We start from the raw sequence: 15692 nt of genomic DNA on the forward strand, positions 1-15692 counted from the left end.
AAAGCGGGCTGCCGTCACTGCGGGGGCGGGGCCAACAGAAGCCAGCGTCCAATCAGGCAAAAAGAATGTAAAGGCCTGTGTGGTGCGGAGCAAAAGGGTCTTGGAGATTGTAGTTTAGGTGGATCAGTCGGCTTGGGAGGGTGGAGTGTAGAGGATCTGGACAGGAGGGGTGGGCGGGGGAGGAGTCAACGCGCGTGCGTAAGGCGCGCCATCAAGCCAGTGCGAGTATCCATGTAGCTAGGTGGCTCACTATGTACCCGGGCTGGAGCTCAAGAAATAAAGTGCATTTCATAGCGAGGGATTTTCAGTGTGGTCGTGATTCGGCTTGCATGTGGTTCCATCATAAAAGGCCACAAAGTGAGTTGCTACAGCGTGCCCAACACTGTGCCAGTCTACGTTCTGGTTTACCAGCGCCCCTGTCTGTCCTAGAGTTTTCATGCATCTGTGGTTTGGGGAGGTGGGGGAATGGACAGATGGGCACAGTTTTGTTTTGCATTTTAACTGTGTGGCCGTCGTGGGCAAGGACTTCTGTGTGTTTGCCTCTCCAGCGTCTCCTGAACAGTGGTTGGGTTGGACTGTAACAAGCGGAGTGTTTGCGAAGAGGAAGGAGACTTGGTTGAACAAAAGGGAAAGGGGACCCGCACCCCTCCTCACTGCCTAGCAGGGGAGCCACTCTAGGAAACGCTGACAGGCCGCAAGGCGAGGGACGGGAAGATATGTCCAGAGACCTTCCAGGTTGTAGCTGCTCCTTGATCGAACAGCTTTTACCCAAGACTTGGCTTCTACAGATAATCCACCCCTGTCCAAATCTAGAGGGCCTCCTCCCTCGACGTCCGGCCAGAGGTCTGTAGAAGGAAGGTCTGGCTACAGATGTGTCGCTAGCCCACCTGCTGCTGCCGCCGCCGGCGCTGCCGCTGCCGCCTGTAGAGAGGGGCAACCCTCTAGGACTCTGCGCTCTGGTTTCCGCTTCCATCTGACTCTCCCAGAGTCCGTAATTCCCAGCATCGGACTTGCTCGGGAGCCCTCAGGGTCAAGTAGAAAAGCCTAGAGTGGGAGGGGGCGGTGACCCGTCTCGTAGTCCAACCTCCGGGCGAACCAGAAATCCGTGAGCCCCGAGGTTTACTGGGGCAAGGGGAGCGCCGGCGCGCAGTTCGTGGCCTCATTCCCTTTGTGCTTCTAAGCGGCCGATTGCGGACTTGGGGCCGTGGTATGCCCGCTGGCCACTTGGACCGGAGTTAGCGGGGAGGAAAGTTGGAAGCGATCGGCTCGCCTGGGATTTGACTGCCATTCTGGAGCCAGCGCTCCAGAGTCTAAGCTCGGACCGGCGGCGGAGGGGAGGGGGGTGGCGGGGGAGCGCAGAGGGAGAGGGACAGGGGTGGGGGTAGCGAGCGAAAGAGTGGGGAGAGAGAGGGAGAGAAGGGGAGAGGGAGGAGACAGGGAGGGGGGCCGCCGAGGAGAGGCGGGCTCGAGGGAGGGGCAAGGGAGCGACCGGGAGCCGGAGAGGGAGCCGCGGAGGAAGAGGGAGAGGGTGAGACGCGCCTGGCGGCCGGGTTGGCTGCGGCGGCCCAGAGGCTCCTGCCAGTCCTCCCCTCGACAACACCCCGGGAAGGAGGAGCTTCGAGCGCGCACTAGGCGTCAGAATCCTCAATTTCCAACTTAGCATCTTGGCAGGACCTTTGCAAAGCCAAAGGCAGAGCCCCCCGGTGCAAAGAGCGAGGGGAAAAAGAGAAAGCAGCAAGGGAGGGGAAAGGGGGGGGCCGGGGGCAGCCTGGGCCAGTGAAGCGCGCAGAGGAGCGGGCGCGGAGGTGGCAGCCGGAGGCTCGAGGGAAGGCAGTGAGAGGGTGCCGCGGGCCGGGAGCCGGGGCCCCAGGAGCGGCAGCCCGGGGAAGCCGGAGGCCAGGTGCTCTCTCGCCCGGCCTCGCTGGGCGCCGCCTGGCTCGTTGGCGGCCGCCGCGCGGCGCGCCCCATGCCCGTGTGTGGCCATGTCCTACCCTCAGGGCTACTTGTACCAGCCGTCCGCCTCGCTAGCGCTCTACTCCTGCCCGGCGTACAGCACCAGCGTCATCTCGGGACCCCGCACCGATGAGCTAGGCCGTTCGTCGTCGGGCTCCGCGTTCTCGCCCTATGCTGGCTCCACTGCCTTTACGGCGCCCTCGCCGGGCTACAACTCGCACCTCCAGTACGGGGCCGACCCCGCGGCGGCGGCGGCGGCCGCGTTCTCTTCGTACGTGGTGAGTGACTGGATCCGCTGCGGGAGAAGACACCCGGGCCCAGCGGGGTGGGCAGGGGCTGGGGTGGGAGGGTGGGGATGGGGGAACCGGCCTCCACATCACTGCCAATGGCACCCGCCGGGCTTCTTGGTGCCCGAAAACTTGGGCGATTGTCTCACTCGCTCTGACCGGGCCTTGAGCTCCGGAGTTGCTCGGAAAACAGGAGTCGCGTCTTCCTTGCGCGGTAGAGCAGGCTGGAAGGGTTTTTCTGCGAGCGGTCGCTGCAATTAACGAGCAGCATTGGGAACAAACATAGGCTTGGACCATCCTTTGAGTATTATTTTTGGGGGGTGGGTTTCGTCATTTGGGGAAAGTAGTTTAAAAGAAATAGACCTGAAATCTGAACGGAGACGTGCGAAATCTCTGTGAACGTGTCCCCCTCGCCTTTAATTAGTCCTCAAAAATGTTGCGAATCCGTAATCCTATTTTTTTCAATCCGATTTGAAGGTATTAAATTACTTGAAAAGTGGGCAGAGTTGCGGTGCATCCGGGATTTTTCGTCTGGGTGCGCGTTGCGTTCTGGAGCCTCGCGGTGCACTGAGTAGGGGTAGCATTTTTGAAGAGAGGCGGGGGCTGGGATAAGACTCAGCTTTTCCTCTGCGTTTCTTTTCTGGGAGCCTGTGAGAAGGTGGGGTGGCTGCCTGGGCTCTTGTTCTCTTCCCTTTTTTTTTGTCGCGCAGCTTCAGGCGCGGAGTTGGCCGCTACTCGCCACTCGCAGGCCTTTCTCTTGGTGGAGGGCCGGGCCCAAGTGACCAGTTGAGTAGGGGACAAATGTGCCCTGGCAAACAGAAACCTACAGAATGATACCTAGACCAGGACCGCTGGGGGCCCTCAAAGGACTGGACTCAGAATTTGGGGTCCCTGCTGCCTTGGGGGAGGAGGCTTATCCTTGGGTCTGAGTCTGCCAGCCAAGAGGGCCACCCTGCATATTGAGCTGGGGAAGTGTGCTTAGGTCACTCATGTAACTGTTGTGATCTCTACCAATTCTCACCTTTGCTCTACCTGTCCCCCACAGGGCTCTCCTTATGACCACACACCAGGCATGGCGGGCTCCTTGGGGTACCATCCATACGCAGCGCCCCTGGGCTCTTACCCTTATGGGGACCCAGCATACCGGAAGAACGCCACGAGGGACGCCACGGCCACCCTCAAGGCCTGGCTGAACGAGCACCGCAAGAACCCCTACCCGACCAAGGGCGAGAAGATCATGCTGGCCATCATCACCAAGATGACCCTCACCCAGGTGTCCACCTGGTTCGCCAACGCGCGCCGGCGCCTCAAGAAGGAGAACAAGATGACATGGACACCACGGAACCGTAGCGAGGATGAGGAAGAGGAAGAGAACATTGACTTGGAGAAGAATGACGAGGATGAGCCCCAGAAGCCCGAGGACAAGGGCGACACGGAGGGCTCCGAAGCAGGTTTGTCCAGGCGAGCGAGCAGGAGTGTGCAGGGGGAGGAAGAAGGAAGCGACAAGCGCGTGGGGTGGGAGGGGGGCGCATGGGGTTTGGGGTTGGGAGCGTGGTGGGCTCTCCCTCTGCCGGCCCCGGACTTAGTCCAGCCTCATGGCCTCCACGCCTCTGACAGCCTGGGTTTTGTCCGCAGGAGGAGCGGAGAAGGTAGCTTCTGGCTGCGAACGGCTGCAAGGACCGCCCACCCCCGCCTGCAAGGAGACCGAGGGCAGCCTCAGCGACTCTGATTTTAAGGAGCCCTCTTCAGAGGGCCATCTCGACACGCTGCCCGGGCTCCCCAGAGCTGGCGGATCCTCCCCAGCCAGGCCAGCGGCGGCGCGGCTAGCTGAGGACCCGGTCGCTCACTACCCCTCGGGCTTGCCTGCCACTGCCCCGCCGCACTCGACCACTGGAGAATTGCCCCCCGGCCAAGGCGGGCCCTCTGTCATCCACTCGCCACCGCTGCCGCCACCACCGCCGCCGCCGCCGCAAGCGGTGCTCACCAAGCCCAAACTGTGGTCTCTGGCAGAGATCGCCACATCCTCGGACAAGGTCAAGGACGGGGTCGGAGGGAGCGAGGGCTCTCCGTGCCCTCCGTGTCCCGGGCCTGTAGCAGGGCAAGCCCTGGTAGGCAGTAGAGCGTCGCCGGCCCCAGCACCGTCCCGCTCGCCGTCTGGGCAGTGCCCCTTTCCTGGCGGGACGGTGCTGTCCAGGCCGCTCTACTACACGGCGCCCTTCTATCCGGGCTACACGAACTACGGCTCCTTTGGACACCTTCATGGCCACCCAGGGCCCGGGCCAGGCCCCACCGGCCCAGGCTCGCATTTCAATGGATTAAATCAGACGGTGTTGAACCGAGCAGATGCTTTGGCCAAAGACCCGAAAATGTTGCGGAGCCAGTCCCAGCTAGACCTGTGCAAAGACTCTCCCTATGAATTGAAGAAAGGTATGTCGGACATTTAACGCGGGCTGCGTCGGTCCCGGACTTTTCTAATTTATTTAAAAAACAACAGCATAACCCTGGCAGTTATTTTTCCATCACCCAAAAGAGAAAAACAAATCAAAACCAACGAACACATACCACCCTTCCTATTCAAAAGTTTATAGTTAATGGAGATGGATGACATAAAAATGTAAACATCTCCACACACAAATGTCTTAGCCACCCGAAAAGGAAAAAAAAATTAAAACAAAAAGGATTTGTATTAAATCTTATTCTGTATATTTAATGTAGCATTTTTGTATTTAAATCGATAATTCAATATCTTTGAAGTAAATTATGAAATCAAGATCCCTGTACAGGCATTTAATTTTTTTTTGTAATATAAATATATACATTTGTGCTTTCCCCCAAGCTGTTTCATAGTTTAAAAATACAAGTTTAATTTAATTTTTTACATCTATTGATTTTTCTGGGTTTGAGCTCTAAAGTATTATTACAGAAAGGAAGCAGGTTATACTCTTAGATTTTAAGAAAGTCAAAGAAACTGCAGCCACCTTTGTAAGATGCAAAATATTTAATTAAAAGAGATTTTAACATAATCAGAGCCATCATTACTTTTTAGAAGCCTCAATCAAGTGTCCACCGCCTTGGACAAAAGGTGCTAACTGCAACTTTTTCCCAAGTGGGGAATGCAAGGAAGGGTTCATGGAGTTTGGAGCCCAGCAGGAAACTGGAATTAGGCAGTGAGCCCTGGGGACAAGGACCCTGCCCCACTGCTGATTTGGATCAAGGATGCTGGCACTTGGGGGAGATTGGACCTGAAGGAAGGAGGTGGGGGCGCCGTGTGTGTGCCCCGAAGGGAGAAAAGATGGCAAAGCCAGCTAGGGACATGCACCACCAGAGCACCAACGCTTAACCTAATTACTTCCAATCAGTGTCGTGTTTTATGCAAAGCAATCAGCTGGTGAACTTTGTTAATGAGTTCGATTTTATGCTGGATTTAGCCCTTATTACTATTTCGGAGGTGGGGCTAGCATTAGCGTGGGGTGATGCTGAGGCGGGGAGGCTTTTCCAAGCCACCGCCTGCTCTACCCCTTCAAAATTGGGCATTGATCTTCGTTAGATTTGATTAAATTAGTGAGGGTGCGGTCCCAACGGTGCGGGTGGTGGGCAGCCCCGCAGATCCCGGCGGCCAAGGCCCATGGCTGCTCAGGGGCCCGGGAGGCAGGCAGGCAAGGGGGACGGTTCCCCCCTTTCACAGGTAGGTGTCACACTTGTCTCAAATTTCCAGCCTACACTTCACAGCTCCGTGAGAAGGTAGGCCGAAGAACCGGGTGGGGGGTGGTGGGAGGAGCGTGGGCAGCCTGGAAAGGACCAGAGGCGCCCACCTTCCACTGTGGGCCTTTTTAGATGAGGGACCTTCAAAAGTTCGGAGCCTAGGTAACAAGGCCGATGTCACTCCACCAGACCTGTCTTCCCCGTAGCACGTTTCCTGGGCTTACTCAACAGTCCGACTGAGTGGCTGGCTGCAAGAGAAATGTTGAGGTCTGACTTGCTCCTCAAAATGAAGCAGCCAGTCGCTTCCCAAGCCCAGAGGGGAAAGAGAAACACTGTTCTGAGCCGCCAGCACTCGAGGCTCCTGCTTGGCTTCTCGGTGCCCGGGTCTCCGTTTTTCAGTCTGTGATTTCCAGCAGCCAACGCGTGGGAAATTTTCGGTGACCCTGGTGGGGTGGAGCCGCTGCGAAAACATACGCCAGCAAGGGGAATTAATGAGTCAGAAATGACTCGATGGCTCTTTGGTTTGGGATTCCACCCAAGCCCGAGTGTAGCGAGTTTATGCATTAAACTAATGAGGCTAAATAAAAATGGCATAATCTTACATTTCGACTCAAGATTCCTTTAAGACTGCCTAGTTTTTGAAAACACTTCCCAAATTTTCACCGGGAATTTTTACTTTGCACGTGTGTCTTATTCAAATTTAAACATTTTTGAAAGCTTCCTTGTCCAGAGGTTGTAAGAAACCACAATCAACTTCGGAGTTTCAAATAAGTGAAAAAATTCACGCCGGGCGCAAATGGTTTCTTTGCTGGACGTGTGAATGATTAAATATGCATGAGACGATCGTATTTTATTTTGTCCCTTTAATTATAAATGATTTTTTTAAACAATTGAATTCCAGAGATGACTCGCCCTGCGCCCCGCTTCCCTGCCCCCTCCCCCACACTGGCAGCTTAGTTCACAATCAACTTTTCCTCCCGGTTGAATCTGCAGCCCCGGGGAGTCACTGCGTCTTCTAAACAAATCAGAAGAATAAGCTTGTCTCTTTCTCTAAAAGAGAGTTTAAGGGCGACTTCAGCTCCGCGGGGTTTTGGAATCACTGGCTGTAACCCCTGCCCAACAATTTAAAAAAGAAAATTACAGGCCTCCTGGACTTCTTGGGAATATGCAAATGGCGCGGCGTGGGCCTTGGGAATCAAACAGCCTGATGGGTCGGGGGCTGACAGCCCATTGCCGTAGGGGCTGTGATGTGCTGCCCGGGGCTGCCAGGGGAGGGGGTTAGCCAAGCCCGGGCGCGGGAGGCACTGAGACTTCTGGATGGCTGATGACTGGCGGCCCCGCTCGGGCCCTGGGCCCCGGCTGGGTCTGCGCTTCTATTTGTGCCCTGCATCCTGAGCCTGGGGATCGATCGTTTGCTGAGTTGGGGCTGGATCTTCAGCGGCTCTTCTGGTGTTCTCCGTCTTCCCACTTTGGAAGCGACCTGCTGGACAGAATGAGGTCGCAGTATTTAGGACCTGTCTCCAGCGTTTGATCCCAGAATGAGCCATACGACTCTAAGCTCTCCAGCCCGCCTTCCTCCAGCCTCCGCGTGCCCGCCTGTGGCAGTGTCCGAGGCGCGGGAGGAAAACTTGTGCGGGACCGGGTTTGTTTGCAGGTTGGGAATAGAGAGTGAGAGTGGCGCCCAGTGATGCTTCGTGCGCGTTTGCCACCTGTGCCTGGCTGGGCCCATTCTGACCCCAAGGGAGTGCCTCCCTTGGCCCTTTCGGAATAGGAGGTGCTGGATCCCCTCATGAGGTCTCTGCCAGCACTCTCGAGAGACAGCGCCCCAAATCTGACACGGGATGGTCCCCTTTCCTAAAGCTGTACAGAGCCGAAAATGTTTCAGGGACTTTTAGGGACGAAAAGGGTACAGGCCCAGTCAACGCACTCACCCCACCCCCCACCCCCACCCCCCCGCCCTCAAGGGGGGTGGGTGCATATTCGGGAGTATGGGGAGGCAGGAGAAGATGGCTTCTTTCTTCTTGGGTCCCAGGATCCCCGGCTTGGCTCAAGGTGTCAGAGCCCCAAATCTCTTCTTCCCTGGCTTGGGTGCAGGGCCCCCGTGAGGCCTGGTTTGCAAACTCCTCAGGGCCACTCGTTTCCAAGGCGTGCACCGCTCTTAGGACCTGACAGGACGCAGAGGGAGGGAGCGTGCGTGCAGTTTCGGCACGAGACGTGCTTTAGCGCACACCTGTCCCCCACAATTAGTTGCCAACTCTGGCGGGGGCACCTGGAGCATTTTGCAAAAAGCCCGGAGTGAAAGGAATGGAATGCGGAATACTCCCAGGAAAGAGCCTGACTGGCACGCAGTCTAGGAAGGGCGCCGCCTACTGGTCGATTTGCAGAGCCGGGGAGGTAGGCCAGACCCAGCTGTGCTCCCGGGCCCCAGCTAACGCCCCGCCCCACTAGGCAGGACCCTAGTTCTGCACCTGAAGCCGGTGGCATTTAGGCGGCTCCAACACCCTAACTGCGGCCCCATGAAAGATGCATGGGAACTGGGAGCCAGAGTCCAGCCCCGCCTGCGCAGCTTCAGGATCGGACCGAGTGTCAGATCCAGGGCTTCCTTAGCATTGGGGATTTGGGGGATTAGGATTCCCGGGCAGAAAGGGTTTAACCCTATGGATTTCTGCGGTGACTCCCACAAAGTCTTCGCCAAGGGCCGCAGACATTTGAGAAATATGCAGGAGGCTAAACAAGCTCTCGGGTGGGGGCCTCGGCCAGGCGCCCCTGCTCTCGATCCCCCAATCCTTCATTGCTGTTTCTGCGGACGTGCCCCCACTGGGGCTCTGGACCCTGTGCCGCCATTGTGTTTAATTAACAGTTTGGCATCTCCGGGGCTGCTTTCAGACACCACTTCAGGCAGAAGGGCTTTGGGCCCGTGGAAGAGGCCCTACCCTTCCTTGCATTACTCTTATTTCGAAAGTGCCTTTAAACGAAGTCAATTTCATCGCAAAGTAGGCCAAACTCACCAGAGCGTCCCCTTACCCAAGTTTAGCCCTAAGGGCTAAAGGGCGGGGCCCCGCCCCTGGCCCAAAAGCTTGACTTCCTGGGGTGTTGGTGGAAAGCGAGGCACGCCCGCCCTGGCCCTCCACATTCCTTGCCTTTCGGCCTAGAACTGGCGGGACCTCGGGCTCATCTGGGACCTTGTTGCCCACGCCAAACATGGCCAAAGCTGCGAGACCCTGTCTATTCCCTAGACAAGGGTCTCCCTTTGTGGTCAGGCCAAAGACGGTCTCCTTTTCGTTTTCGCGCTAAATATAATTTGGGTCACCGTACGAGGTGACCGAGGTCGGGGCCTAAGAGGAGAGTGTCCCAGGGACCTAACTACGACTCTGACAACGCCTCCCTCTCCCGTCCCTCCGGCCCGCTGGCGGCCTCTGGCATCGTGCAGGCCCCGGACTGGGACCCCAGGCCACCTCCCGGCCGGCCGCGCTGGTTTCCGGCGCCCGGATGAGCCCGGCGTGCCCAGACGCCACTTTCTCAGAGAAATCTGCTTTTATTTGCTCCGAGCAAACCCCGGCCTCTCAGCGCTCCCGCCTGATGGATGCAAATGTAAATGTGCACTTATTTAATTGGATCAGGCCCCAAGATAAAAGAGATAAACGGCTCCCCGTTTGCTAACTTCTTTTCCGAGGCAGGCAGCGCCGCGTGGAGCGGAAGCTAATGAAGGAGCGACGGACGCGGCGCTCGGCGGGCGCTGGAGTTCTCGTCTCCCAAGCCCGAGCGCGCTGGCCCGCCGGCTCCGCGGGGCCGCGGCGCCCTGTCCGGCTCCTTCGCCCCGGCCAGTCCGCCAACTAGGGTCCCTGCGGGGCCTTGGGGCTCCAGGCTGAGAAAGTGAGCCGGCCAGGCGACGGAGCCCCATGGAGCAAAGAACCCCAACCCCTAGCCAGGTTCCCAGTCCCCCGCCCCAGGCTGGTCCCCCTCTTCTTTCCCGCGCAACGCCCCATGGCTTAGGTCCCCGGCGAGCTAGTGCCATAGGAACCCAGGCTCCCCAAGCTGGCCCTTCCTCCCCGGGCATCCGTTTCGAGACCCGAGATAAAGTCCCGGACGCGCCCCTCTGCCTACCAGGGCCGCCCGCCGCCCTTTGTGTGGATGGACTTCTAATTCGATTCCAGAGAGCACTCTTCGGGGGAGGGATTCCTATCGGAGTGGACTGGCTATGGGCACCACCACCCCTTCCGATAATGCACCCACCCTTCGGTGGGAAGAAGGAGGCTTGGAACCCCGACATCCACACATGTTAAGAAGACACGGTTTTCCGAAGGCCGGAGCTCAGAATCTCGGGGTCTCAGAGTCCTCTGACCCTCGCCGCACAAGTGTACTCCTCATTTTGGTTCTTCGGCGGCGTTTGCAAGAAAGTTTCCCTTCCGTTCGGCGGTTCTAGGGAAAAGGTTGGCTGTGAAGGCAGAGGCTAGCGGAGACAGCCTTCGGAGGATGGGAAAAGCCGCGTAGGGGGTGCGCCCCAGGTGAAGACCCTCCCTCCTGGGCAGCCCCAGGGGCCAAAGTGAGCGCCCTGGTCGCGCCCCATCCCCAGCGCGCTGATGGATTGGCTTGTCAGGAGAGCCCTGTGCAAGGAGCCCATCAGAAAGCACTTACTTCGCTAAACTGAAATTACTGTCTTTTCAGGGGCTAATTTGTGTAACTCCCATGGAGGGGGCTTGGAGGGGGTTTGATGAGGCATAAAATGATGATTAATGAATTTATTGGCCGCTGCTCATCAAACAAGAGCTTCCGATGGAAGCGACGTCCTGACGGCGGCGCTCAACATGGCGGAGGCGGCCCAGCGCCTACCAGGGTCCGTTTCTCTTGGCCAGCACCTGGGCTGTTTCCTGCTGTCTACTCCGGATTTGAGGCGCTGTGGTCAGTTCTGTCCGCTGAGGGCCAGCTGGTCAGGCCTGGACTCCAGGGGCTGCAGAGCCGCAGGGGACCTAGTGCGTGGCCAGGATGCCTGGGCAGCCTAGAGCTAGGGTCCTTCGAGCATGAGGGGTGGGTGCTGCCTGAGTGATGCGACTGTGGGCAGAGCGATTAGCCTCAGAAGATATGGCCGGTGGGGCAGTGGTTATGCATTGGGCTGTTATCCTCAAGGTCCGCAGTTTGAAACCACCAGCTGCTCCTGGGGGAGGGGGGGGGGAAGGCCAAGCTTTCTACTTCGATAAGAGTCATAGCCCCTGACATGCAAGGGGCAGTTCTAACCTGTCCTGTGGGGTTGCTATGATACATCGACTTGAGGGCAGTGAGTCTGGCTCTTTTTGATTCGGTTCACAGAAGTGGGGATGAGAGTGAAGGGCACATGGTTATCCTTCAATATAATTATTAGAGCCACACTCTCAGACTCAGTTCACACGTGATAGATGCTAACCCAGACCAGGGGATGGGGGCAGAGGCTTTGGCATTCTGGTTGGAGGCAGGGGGACCCTGACAGAAGGATCGGGATTCCTTTGCAAGCTCCCCCTTGCATCCGTGCAAGAATCTTTGCTTGCATCTCATCGCTCTCCTTGTTCTGGTCTTTGCAGCCTGAATGGAGCCTCCAGAGGTACGCCTGGATGGACAGGGATCTTTGTCTTCAGGCTCCTGACTTTTGGAATCTGTCCACGATGGCCTTGAGGTTACTTCCCCTGGCCTCAATCAAGAACCCACTGCCCATTTGTTACCTTGTAACTCAATGCAACCTGAATTATATTCTCGGGAATGCATTGCCTTCTCTGCCTATTCCAGACCCTCTCACGGTGTCCCTTGCAGGCCTCCTAATAATCTATTCTACCTCCCCCAACTCCTGAACAGTCCCACCCACTGAGATAGTCACAGGAAACACCTTGGTATTTACCTCCAAGTTAGTGACACTCCACTCAGACCCTCTTCCCCTTCCTCCAACCAATGTGGAGCGCCTATATCAGGGGCATCTAGGTATGGATGGCGCGTTAAGGAACGAAATGAAGTCCCTGTCCTTACAGAGCTGGCATTTTAGAGGGACAGACAGACTGGAAAGAAATGAGTGTGACAATAACTCACCACAACAGCCAGGCAGCGAATGACAGGAGAAAAGTGAAGCGGGCAAGACTAGACAGCGCAGCGAGTCCCTGGATAGTGCAGGAGGCTGAGCGCCAGGCTGTTCACAGGAAAGGTGACAGTTCAAAGCCTCTCAGAGGTGCCTGTGAAGTTAAGCCTGGTGATCTGCTTCCGTAAAGCCCTGGCCTTGAAAGTCCAACGAGTATCCTCTTTGCCCAGCCTGCAGAACAAAAGGCCCTCCCTCCGTGCTCTGCACACCTGGGCTGTCCATGAGCCAGAAAAGACTCAACTAAGAATACCAATAGCATGGACATGGAAGGGATCATTGTTTGTTTGTTTGTTTTAAGAAAGGGCATCAGAGAAGGCCTCCAGGCAGAAGTTCAGGAATGGGCCATGCAGACTTTTGGGGGAGAAGAGAGTTGGAGTGGAAGCAATAACAAATGGAAGGCCAGGTGTAAGCATCTGTATGGAGACCTTTTACTGGGTGATGGAGAGGACGTGAAGCCAGGGCCAGGTTCCTGGTAGGTGCCCCCGTGGTGCTGTGGCTGAAATGTTGACTGCTCCCCACAAAGTTGGTGGTTCAAAGCCACCAGCTGCTCTGAGGGAGAAGATGAGGCTATCTGCTCCTGTAGCGATTGACAGCCTCAGAAATCCACAAAGGATTGTTAGGAGTTGACAGTGGGTATTTCGGGAAGCAGATCCTGGTGAGACCTTTGGATTTTATGATGGGAGGGGATGACAGGATCTAAGACATCCCCTGGTGAAAGGGACAGAGCCTGGGGGGGCAAGAGTGGAAGCAGGGCCAGGGGAGAGGCTGTGGGAGAGCGTGGGACTAGAGTAGGATCCGAGAGGCACGGAGATGGGATCAGGTTTGGCGGATGTTTTGAAGGTGAGGTCAATGAGAGAAAAGCGGATGTGGATGAGAGAAAAGCGGGAGGCTTTGGGCTACCTCCCAGGATTTGGGCCGGAGTGCCCAGATGAACAGAGGTGCCTGCCATTTGCTGAGATTTCAGCCATTAAGAGAGGAGCAGGTGCTGCTTGCTCTGCAGGGGCGGGCAGAGAAGACCTGACCCCTTTGGCCCTGAGGAGCTGGTTCTCAGGCACATGCTGGGCTTCCAGGGACCAAATGACAGTGTCCAGGGCTGCTGAGGCTACCCAGGGCAGATTCTGAAGGGGACAGGTCCTCCTGGGCTCTCTCTTTCTTTTTCCCACAGTGTAGAGACTGCACTTCAAGATATGAACGCATCTTGCCCACATTCGCCCAGTGCATCTATGAGCAGGCTAGACAGAGCCCGAGCCCAGGTCTGCTGCCTCCACGGCCCGGCTCTTCCGCGCCTCCTCAAAGCAGGCTTGTCAGGGAGAGCTCTCTCGCATCAGAGAACTCTTGGAAACAAAACGCTGGAACAGAGAGGAATGGTTTTATAATGGTGGAGCCTCGGACACTGTGACAGGCTGTCAAGGGAGATATTTTTAGACAGGGCTGGGAAACACCTTACCCTCTTCATGCCACAGAAGAAAGCTCTCTTCAGGACTCGGCGTGTATTGTACACGTGCGGGAAAGATCTCTCCCTGGGCAAGCAGAAGCTGGGGCTGCTTCCTCTGCCAGGGACCCTTGTCTTCCCTGAATAATTGCTTCCTCAGAAGATCCGTTCATGTCTTCCGTTGGATTGTCCACCCACGCCATTTCAAACCATACAAGGCCCAGCGAATGTCTCCTGACCCATCATTTCCAAGGCCAACTCCGTATTAAACAGAGGTTTGATTAGGGGACAAGACTCTCAAATCATGGGCCTTGTATGCATTTGCTCTGGGGGAAAAAAAATAATTGTGCATGATGTCTCATCTAGACTCTCGTCTTTCCTCAGTCCTTTCCTTGACTTTTTGTGGGTTAGGTAAAAAACCAAAACCAAACTAAAAGCTGTCAGTGCTTTGTCCCCATGGGGGTCACCGGCCCTAAGGAACAGTAGCTCCCCATCTTTCAAGCCTAGGGAGGCCTCTGCTCACCCTAGATTTGACTACCCTCCCTGTTCCAGAGCCCTCCAGCCTGGGCTGCCATCCCACTCCCCACACACTTGTTTCTGAGGTAGGATTTTTAGATGAACTCCACAAAGTTGGTTGCCTTGGTTTCTTTCTCCTCTATTTGTATATCAAGCCAAACCCTGTGGTACCAGGGGGCTCTTTTTCACCATCCTCATCTGTGTCAAGACAGTCATCGATCACTGGGGACTCACTTCCCAGGATGACCAAAAAGAGCAAATGATGGCCCCCCGCTGAGGAGAGGGCTCATTGGGGATAAGTACCACCTCTTCACTAACAGGAAAAGTCTGGCAAGAAAACCCTTAGCTTGATTCATTTATTCTCCCTCTCTTCTCTAGATTCTTTCCTCCCTTCACTCCTTCCTCCTTTTCTTTCTCCCGCCCACTTCCCTCCATCTTTTCCTTCCTCACTTAGCCCTTCTCTCCACCCCTCTCCCCCCTCTCACTGAGTGATGCAAATGGTCAGCTAAGAAAGACCAGGCTAGAGGTTTGAATATACCCTGTGGAGCCTCAGAAGAAAGGCCCGGGACTCTGTTTTCAAAATAATCAGCCATGGAAAACCTCGAGTGAGCACAGTTTCACTCTGACCCACGGGCGGGGGTGGGGGTGGGGCTGCCACGAGTCGGAATCTACTTGACAGCAACCGCATTTAAGACTATAGCTCTGAACTAGTTTGAAACTGTTCAGGGCTCAGAGTTGTGGGTGAAAGTCTTGACTCCTAGGGAGTCAGAATAAATGGCCCAAGGAACCCTGGGGCCCAGGGTCATTGATGGAGTTGGGGTGCCCAGAACGCAGGCCCGCCTGTGTCATGTGCTAGCTGTGCCACCCTGGACAAGTGACTTCGCCTCTCTGAGCGTGAGTGCCCTCCTCTGTCAGACGCAGATCATAACAGGATCTGCCCAGAGGATTGGGGTGGTGGTGAAATGAGATTTTGGAGCAAAGCCTGTGGTTGACTTCCTATCAACGTAAGCCTTTACTATTATTTGCACTCAGTAAATGCTGCTATTGTGCATGGTGTGACCCCCTGTGACAGAGTAGCACTGCCCCATTGAAATTTTTAGGCTATAATCCTTTTTCCTTTTAAATTTTCTATTGTGAGTTGCGGGGAAGGTTCGCAGAGCAAATCGTCAGCGTCACAGCATCCCACAATCCACACCTTCTCCGCTGCCACCGCCTCAATGTGGGCTTTCTCTTTGTAGTTTCCACTTCTCTCCCTCCTTCCCTGGCCGACGCCCTGGATGCTGCGCTTCCATCTCAGAGGGTTGATTCTTAGGATCACTGCTTTTCTCACTGGGGTGGGGTTAGCTTCAGACCCGAAGGGTGACTCCGGGGTCCCACCTATCTTTTTCTGACCAGCAAGCCTGAGTTTTCTTTAGGACTGTGTGCTTTGGTCCACATGTTTCTCCCCACTCCGTGCCGGGCCTTCTAGTGTGGTCCTTGGCAGAGCAGTGGGCATGGTAGTTCTAGAATCTGGTTTGTGTGGTCCCTGAGCCCAACGTTGCAGTCTGCCTTTGCGTTTGCTTCCCTCCTCTTGGCTCCAGGTGAGGCTTTCGATGGCTGTGCACAAGCACACAAGGTCCCACCCACTACTCGCCCATATAGGATGTGGCACGTTGTCTCTGAGAAGTAGGTGATGAGGCTTAGATCTTGAAGGGAGCAGATTGGCAGG

At 56.1% G+C, this 15692-nt stretch overlaps 1 protein-coding gene across 1 annotated transcript; it reads left to right on the forward strand.

Annotated features, from left to right (window-relative positions):
- The first annotated feature begins 1982 nt into the window (after positions 1-1982).
- Positions 1983-5263, forward strand: IRX5 (iroquois homeobox 5). The gene is made up of 3 exons (XM_004704666.3): positions 1983-2231; positions 3286-3691; positions 3876-5263. The coding sequence occupies exons 1-3, from the start codon at positions 1983-1985 to the stop codon at positions 4682-4684; spliced, it is 1464 nt and encodes a 487-aa protein (XP_004704723.1). The 3' UTR covers positions 4685-5263.
- The last annotated feature ends 10429 nt before the right edge of the window (positions 5264-15692 follow it).

This window comes from Echinops telfairi, unplaced genomic scaffold, assembly GCF_000313985.2.
Source record: "Echinops telfairi isolate 266 unplaced genomic scaffold, ASM31398v2 ScPeMD7_2291;HRSCAF=2852, whole genome shotgun sequence".
NCBI lineage: Eukaryota > Metazoa > Chordata > Mammalia > Afrosoricida > Tenrecidae > Echinops > Echinops telfairi.

Bases quoted from the DNA above. Each gene is read 5' to 3' on its own strand.
- IRX5 (XM_004704666.3), top strand. From the start codon at position 1,983: ATGTCCTACCCTCAGGGCTACTTGTACCAGCCGTCCGCCTCGCTAGCG. The intron at 2,232-3,285 runs GTGAGTGACTGG...TGTCCCCCACAG, and splicing joins CCGCGTTCTCTTCGTACGTG to GGCTCTCCTTATGACCACAC. The intron at 3,692-3,875 runs GTTTGTCCAGGC...TTTTGTCCGCAG, and splicing joins CACGGAGGGCTCCGAAGCAG to GAGGAGCGGAGAAGGTAGCT.